The sequence below is a fragment of the Brassica oleracea genome, chromosome C2 (assembly GCF_000695525.1).
Source record: "Brassica oleracea var. oleracea cultivar TO1000 chromosome C2, BOL, whole genome shotgun sequence".
NCBI classification, from domain to species: domain Eukaryota; kingdom Viridiplantae; phylum Streptophyta; class Magnoliopsida; order Brassicales; family Brassicaceae; genus Brassica; species Brassica oleracea.
Window position 1 is genome coordinate 32979465 of NC_027749.1, and position 8688 is coordinate 32988152.

The window sequence follows — 8688 nt, forward strand, 5'->3', positions numbered from 1 at the left end:
CTTTTATCGTTTATGTTATTCCTATTTCAGACTTTCGGTTTATGTCGTATTTTATATTTCGGATGTTATCGATGTTGGGCTTTTAGGCCTTTTGGTATCGTATTGACTTTTATATTATGATATGAAGATTATTATTATTTGAGTTGTATTATTATTTTATTTCCACTTTTATCAATTTATTATATTTCGAAAGTAGCGGGTGCCACATTTTGGTATCAGAGCTATTTACTTATCGTAACATTTTATTATGTAAATCGGGGTGTCACAAAAAGATTGGCAATAAGTTTGTGGGGGGCAAGGATAGTATAGTAAACAAGGAGATTTTGAGGGTCTTATGAGTGTTAGGAACATTTTAAGAAGTTTAGTCTTTTACATGTAGAATTGAGGCATTAATTTAATAATTATGAGTAAGCTCTGAAACAAACTGTTTAAAGTTGGTGAAGATAGTTTCGACAGCGTAGAATTGGTCTACCTCCTCAATCCAAAGACCTGATTTTCAGAGATGTAGAAGTTGTTGTTGGATGATGACGCGTTTCCAACTTACCAAAAAAAATTAGTTGACATGAAAAGGTGTATGATAGATTTTTGTTGTAATTTAGATATTGTCCATAAACCATAAAAAAGGAGCAGACTATACAAAAGAACGTGAAGAAGATTAAAACATAGGCAGCTTGTCAGATTTAAATAATAAAAACAAGAAGAAGAAGAAACAGAGACATGGAAGAATCAGAACAAGTTCTTCCTCTGCGCAATTACAAATTCTAATCTTTCTTATAATTTCAGTTCCTAAATGGATAACGAAATACTAACAAACATTTCTTGACAGTAACAAAAGCCAAAGATCCGACAAACGCATCGTCGGCGTCATCGTCTTCATCATGCGAAACCACAGAGGAAACACCAGTCTCCAGCAACGAGGAAGAAGAAGAAGAAGAGAACTCTCCAATCCGAGAAGTAGCACTCACCGTTCCGACGACAGACGACCATTCGTTACCTGTCCTAACATTCCGCATGTGGGTCTTAGGAAGTATCTCTTGCATCCTCTTGTCGTTTCTCAATCAGTTCTTCTGGTACAGAAGAGAGCCTCTTGTAATATCCGCCATCTCCGCTCAAATCGCCGTCGTTCCCCTCGGGCGTCTCATGGCGGCTAAAATCACGGACAGAGTCTTCCTCCAGGGGTCAAAATGGGAATTCACGTTGAATCCAGGTAGCCTAAGAAAGGACTAAAGAGATAGTAACCTGGATCAATCTAATCCATTTTGGTTAGATTGTAAGAAGTTGTTATCTTTTTTTTTTTTTTGATTAACGTCAGGCCCGTTTAATGTGAAAGAGCATGTGTTGATCACTATTTTCGCTAACGCCGGAGCTGGATCTGTTTACGCAATTCACATCATTACTGTTGTGAAGGCGTATTATATGAAGAACATGACGTTCTTCGTCTCTTTCATTGTTATGGTTACCACCCAAGTTCGTATTTTTAAGCTTTCCATTCTTTACAAAAAAAAAAAAAAGAAGTTTGGAATTGGATCGAATTATTGTTTCTGATAGATTAAGAGTGATTTATGTTTAGGTGTTAGGGTTTGGTTGGGCCGGAATATTCAGGAAATATCTTGTTGAACCGGCGGCGATGTGGTGGCCGGCGAATCTTGTTCAAGTCTCTCTCTTTAGGTTAGTAGTGTGTTTTTGGACCTTTTAGAAAACTGTGTGGTCAAATGTCAGAAAACGATGGAAAAAATGTCATTCCAACTTCGATGATTGTGGCGTGATATATAAGTTATATTATAGTAACTAGAAGATAATATATTCAATTCCCGCGAATATAATTTATTTTTACGTTTATTATAATACAAAAGATTTAAAACTTCGATATATCATGGGAAAACAATTTTGATAACCAAGGTTTTTATTTGGGTATATAACTTTGTAAAGTAAATGAAATAAGTTTTTATAAAGTTCAGTGATAAAACATGAGTACGGATTAATAAAAGGTAAAAGCGCATATGGGAATATATGGGATCCAATCTCCTCATGTATATTAATTTGAAGTTCATCTAAAAAGTTGTAACATTAATTTTGTACTAATTAAAAAAAAATTCTTCTTAGATGTCACTTAATAAAGATGTCAATTTAGTTTACGTGACAGTTTAAGAATCAATTGAAAAAATGTTGGTCTAAATTCAACTAATAAGAAACATTATATTAATTCAAAATATAAGAAGTGTGTTTTCTTTCCTTAAATAAAAGCTACGGAATTACCTAATATGATTAACATAAATATAGCAATTAATGACTATGAATAATAAAGATTTGATAACAATTTTTGCATCCTTCTTCATTTTTGTTTAATTTTATATCATTAAAAAAATTAAAAAATCACATTAACCATATAATAATAAAAATTAGATTTTTTTCTTGTATGTTATATTTTGAATTTTTTAAAATGACTTTAAATTACAAAAACGAGGAAACCTTATATGTTATATTTTAATTTTTTTTAAACGATTTTAAATTACAAAAATGAAGAAACCTTATATGTTATAGTTTTCTTATATATTAGATTTTTTCTTATATGTTATATTTTAAATTTTTAAAACGACTTTAAATTACAAAATATAAGTTTTCCTTTAGCATACGACTAAAAACATTAAAATGACATGTATCAATTCGATGGTTGATCTAAAACCTTTCAAAATCATACGGAAGATAAAAGTAAAAATAATTCAACTGTGGAAACAATACTGTTCATTTTTTTCAAGAATGTGTTCGGTGGAAAAAATAAGATTTTTATAACATAATTTGCTTAATTTCCAATCCGATCAACCCATGATATATTAATTATATTTTAGTTTCACAATTTTTAATAAAAATTGATCCGGTCAAGAAATTATATATATATAACAACAAAAAACATTGTATATGTATAAATAAAATGATAAAATAAATAAAAAATTATCGAAAATATATACAAATAAATTTACTATACGCAAAGCGCATGTCTTATCCTAGTTTTTATGTTATTTATTGTATAGTTTTACTGAATTTGTGTTCGAAATTTATAATTGTATGATAGTGACATTTTTGTGGCTATCTGGTTTCAACGACAAGAACTATTGATTTATATATATGTGGTTTAAGCAAGACAAGTAGATGATATTTTTTTCTATCAATTATTTGTGGGTTCGAACTAGATTACTTCCCCAGAGTCCATGTCAATATGGGAATATGGGGTCCAATTTTTATGTTATTTATTGTATAGTTTTACTGAATTTGTCTTCGAAATTTATAATTGTACGATAGTGACATTTTCGTGGCTATCTGGTTTCAAAAGAAAAGGGTGATGATTGGTTCGACCGTGGCTTTAAAAATTTAGCTGTAAATGATTAGCCATAGATAAATCGGTTATAGTTGTAAAGTTGTTACTGTAGACTTTTTCTGGAGAGACTTTTGATGTGGTTAAATTTGTTGTACCTGTAAGCTGTAGGCTGTAGATATTTTAAAATAAAATATATGAAATATGTGTTGTATATATAAAATTATTATTTTATATAAATTAAAATAATTTATATTAATATTTTTAATAAATTATCAAAATTTATTGTAATTTAAAATGTGATATGACACTCAAATTCAAAATTAAAATATTTATAAATGTTTTTATTATGATTATATAATTTATTTGATATTATAGATATTTTTTTTATTTACAGATTCTACAGCCTATAAAAAGAAGATGTAGGGTTTTTGCCTAAAATACATAAGAAAAAGTTTTGCTTTATTTTTTTTGCTGTAGCTTTAAAAATAAAGGTAAAGCATGATTGGTAAAACTAAATAAAAACTTGATTTAGACTTTAATTTTTAAAAGTAAAGGTACAACATGATTGGTAAAATTTAGTGATTTAAAAATAAATAAAGTTAAAGTAGAGAGATAAAGTCCAACCAATCACCCTAAAAACTATTGATTTATATATATGTGGTTTAAGCAATACAAGTAGATGATATTTTTTTCTATCAATTATTTGTGGATTCCAACTGGATTACTTCCCCTGAGTCCATGTCAATAAAACGTAATCTAAATTGTTTTGTGTACGGATTTAACCAAAAAAAATAATTTGTTTTGTGTACGGCTAAAAAACAGAGCATTGCACGAGAAAGAAGAACGGACTAAAGGAGGGCTGACACGTACACAGTTCTTCTTGAGAGCATTTGTTTGCAATTTCGCGTATTATGTGTTTCCGGGATATTTATTTCAAATGTTGACGTCATTGTCGTGGGTTTGCTGGTTCTTTCCATCATCAGTCATGGCCCAACAGATCGGGTCGGGTCTTCACGGGTTAGGTATTGGAGCCATAGGACTCGACTGGTCAACCATTTCCTCTTACTTGGGTAGTCCACTCACTAGTCCATGGTCAGTCCTAACCCCTAACTCACTCCGGTCTACTCATCATTTCTTAACCAGTTCCAAAAAGATCATGAACTCTCAAAATGAACTAAGCCAGAAACTCAAACCGAATGCCCATTCATAAATTTATGGGCATTCGGTTTGATCTTGGTTTAAATTCAGTTTAGTTCAGTATTACCAGAAATGTGCTTCATATGTTTTCTTAACAGGTTTGCAACGGCTAATGTGGGTGTGGGATTTGTGTTGGCTATATACGTCTTGATACCTATATGCTATTGGCTCGATGTGTACAAAGCCAAGACCTTCCCTTTATTTTCTAGCTCTCTTTTCACAAACGAAGGTTCAAAGTACAATATCACATCCATTAAAAAATTATTTTTTTAAATTTTTTTATATTTTAATATTTTTTATTTAGTTAAATAATGATTTATTATATATATATAACAAATGTATAAGAGTTTTTTGCCACTTAACGAATAATATATTTTTGAAAATGTTCGTGGTGGTAAAGATGAAAAGTGGTATCATGAAAGTGGTAAACATAAAATTTCTCCTAAAAAAAATCTACCTTTGAAAGACGGGTCAGAATTTAGCATAAATTAAAGGGACATTTTCAAAAATACCTTATTCATTAAGTGGTAAAAGACACTTATGCCCTTGTTCTTTATATATATAATAAATAAAAATTTAAATAAATAAAAATTTCAAAAAATAAAACTCAACTTTAAACCCTATTTCGAAATTCAAACTCTAAACCCTAAAACTCAACTTTAAACCCTAAACCATCAATCTTAAACCCCTTTTTTTTAAAAAAACGAATCCTAAACCCTAAACCATCAATCCTAAACCCATTTTTTTGAAATACAAACCCTAAACCCCGAAACATCAACTCTAAACCCTAAACCCCGAAACATCAACTCTAAACCCTAAATAAACCCTAAACCTTCAACGCTAAACCCTAAAACACCAACTCTAAACCCTAAACCCTAAACTTCAACTCTAAACCCTAAACTCTAAACCATCAACACTAAACCCTAAACTATCAACACTAAACCCTAAACCCTAAAGAGTAAACTCTAAACCCTAAACCCTAAAAAATTAACCCTAAACCCAAAAACATCAACTTTAAACCCTAAACCCTAAAACCCTATACCCTAAACCCTATACCCTAAACCCTAAACCTTAAAATCCTAGGATTGATGTTTTAGGGTTTAGATTTGAAGGTTTAGGGTTTTAGGGTTTTCGGGATTTATGGTTTAGAGTTGATGTTTCATGGTTTAGGGTTTAGAGTTGATGTTTCATGGTTTAGGGTTTAGAGTTGATGTTTCATGGTTTAGGGTTTAGAGTTGATGTTTCGGGATTTAAGGTTTAGAGTTGATGTTTCATGGTTTAGGTTTTAGAGTTGATGATTTAGGGTTTAAAGTTGATGTTTTAAGTTTAGATTTAGGGTTTAGGGTTTACGTTTAGGGTTTAGAGTTGATGTTTTAGGGTTTAGATTTGAAGGTTTAGGGTTTAGGGTTTAGAGTTGATGTTTCGGGGTTTAGGGTTTAGAGTTGATGTTTCATGGTTTAGGGTTTAGAGTTGATGCTTTAGGATTTAGAGTTGATGTTTTAAGTTTGTATAATTAAAAAAATTAGTAACTATTACGTATATAATTAAATCGGTGCAAGCACATAAATACATTTTATTAATCCAAACAAACATTTATTCTATTTTATATGGTATATAATTAGGTTTAAATGATATTAACATAGATATATAGTATATTTTTAATATTGATATCTCTTAAATAATATTTTATACTCATATTGTTTTTTATCATTTGTAATTTTTATAACAAAAACTTTTATTCACTGATAATGTCATAAAAGTAATGGAAAAGTTTATCTTTATTCATAACATAGAGGTTCCTTATATAGGAGATTACACCGTCATAGATAAATAGAAAGATTACAAATCATAATCTCTTGGTTATGAGTCATCCACAATCTGGTTCATAACACTCCCCCTTGGATGCCATAACAATTTAGAGCTTGTAATGTGCTTTAACGTTGCTTCATTAAAACCTTACCAGGAAAACTCAATTGGGACAAAACCATGGTGAAGGAAAAAGAGTACAACACACATTACTCCCCCTGATTTGGACATTACTGAAGGTCCCTTGGACCTCTCCAATTTTCTGCAATCCGTGGGTGATGAAGATCTTGGGCAGAATATGTTTTGTCCTCGAACATGATAGTTGGTTCTTCTTTACCATCGGTCATGCCACAATCTGATAGAACATATTGAGTCATCGACCTCAAATACACACACACGAAATCTTGGATGATGTTGCTGTGATATGCATATACCACCATGTGTAAAACATAACCTGTCTGAAAACAAATCAACAAAACCAAATAACCCCTCTTTGGGCTGGTTAGTATAAAATAAATCAAAATCAAAGGCCTCTTCATCGTCCTTCTTATGGACCAATCAGATCAGTGTCTAAAACAAGACTTCTGCATCGTCCATCTCAGGACTAAATGGACTTCTTTATCGTCCGCCTTTGGACTAAATGGATCAGTATCCAAAACAAGTGATCTCACTCCCATGTACTAGATAATGGGTGAGACTGGTCCATATTAAATCTCTTGAATACCATTTTCTGTATATACTATTTGATGCATAAGGATTTCATTGTTAATGTACTCAAGCTGTAATCCCAAACAAAACATTGTTTTTTTTTAAAAGATCTTTCATCTCAAACTCTATCTCAAACTCTTTCTTGAGATATTCAACTATTTGGAAAATTGTATCCAGAGGTTCCTAGGATATTCTTTTTTTTTTTTTTTCCTAGGATATTCAAATCATATACTTTGATGATTATCAATATTGTTCTCGAGAACTTGCTGTACTTTCAGCTCAATACCCTCTAGTACTTTCATTATCCAGTAGACCATATAAATATGCAGTCACTACATCAACTTGCTGCAAGTCTAATTTTCTCTCTTATATAGCCAAACTTATGAGAAATCTAAAAGTAGTTGCATCCACCGCATGGGAGTATGTCTCCTCATAATCTATTACTTGTCTTTGTGAGAATCCTTGTGCAACATCAGCTTTATATCTCACGATTTATATTCCTCACAAGACTCATTTATATCCCCTGATTTTAACATCATATGGCGTCTTAATCATATGGCCAAATACGTATTTCTTCCTTTAACTATTTAACCCCACGTTTCCATTCAATCCAATCTGTTCTACGAGTGCGCACTCTTATATTGACGTGGGTTCATGATCCTCGCTTATATTCATAAATTCAAGTGCTATCTTGTATGCAAATAAATCATCTTATGTCGATATTTCTTATTAGTTCCATTATATTCCAGACATGATATAATCGATTGAGATTCATTATTAGGACCTTTAATACTTTTCAGCTTGGTGTCCCAAGCTACATTGTTTAGTACCTGTACCTTAGAGCCAGCCGGAATTATCTCCATGTCTGGGATGGTTTCCTTAGTAACCTCGGATTTGGATTTTGATTATCATTCTCTACACCTTTCTTTTGTTTCCGAGGATTCTTATCTTTTGGAACCTATTGGGCTACCACGTTTCATACGTTGTCTAGACTCTGTAGCAACTTGACTGTGTCTCTCTTGGACATCAATTTAGTTGGTGCTTTACAAGCTGGTTTATATATGACTTAGTCATTTTTTTCGGGTCAGCAAATGTGTCTGGCATTTGATTAGCTTGCTTTGTAAATGTATAATCTTTGGACGTTTATTTCACATTCTTTAATCCGAGGATCTTGCCAAGACATTGTTGGTTGATTTCATTATATTTCTTTTACCATTCTTTTACCAACTTTATTATTTTTTCTCCTCCTAGTCTTAAAATAATCCGTGTACCTGGCCTCAAATATAATCACCCATAGTTGGCTCAAAGTACTTTATTATTGTGGGAGAATCATATCCAACATATATCCTCATCCTTCTTTTGAGATCCCATCTTAGTTCTCTGTGGTGGAGCAATTAGTACATAGACAACACATCCAAATGTCTTATGATGGGGTATGCCTGGCTCTTGAACAGTTAATAATTGTGATAGGGAATATCTATGCTCATTAAATGGCCTGATGCGTACTAACTTAGGTGCATGTAAATTTCGTGTGGCCCAAGCTGTTAATGGGAGTTTTGACCTCATAAGTTATGGTCTATCAATCAGCTATGTGCGTTTTAAAATATTTCGGCCAAGCCGTTCTTGGTATGGACATGTATCACAGAATTGTCCACACTTACCCC

General features: G+C 31.8%; 1 protein-coding gene across 1 annotated transcript; it reads left to right on the forward strand.

The window, feature by feature from the left end:
- Positions 1-458: 458 nt before the first annotated feature.
- Positions 459-4783, forward strand: LOC106324047 (oligopeptide transporter 7-like). Its single transcript, XM_013762074.1, has 6 exons — positions 459-748; positions 827-1207; positions 1313-1467; positions 1571-1668; positions 4136-4405; positions 4609-4783. The coding sequence occupies exons 1-6, from the start codon at positions 718-720 to the stop codon at positions 4781-4783; spliced, it is 1110 nt and encodes a 369-aa protein (XP_013617528.1). The 5' UTR covers positions 459-717.
- Positions 4784-8688: the final 3905 nt, after the last annotated feature.

Bases quoted from the DNA above. Each gene is read 5' to 3' on its own strand.
- LOC106324047 (XM_013762074.1), top strand. From the start codon at position 718: ATGGAAGAATCAGAACAAGTTCTTCCTCTGC. The intron at 749-826 runs GCAATTACAAAT...ATTTCTTGACAG, and splicing joins AGAACAAGTTCTTCCTCTGC to TAACAAAAGCCAAAGATCCG. The intron at 4,406-4,608 runs GTCAGTCCTAAC...TTTTCTTAACAG, and splicing joins AGTCCACTCACTAGTCCATG to GTTTGCAACGGCTAATGTGG.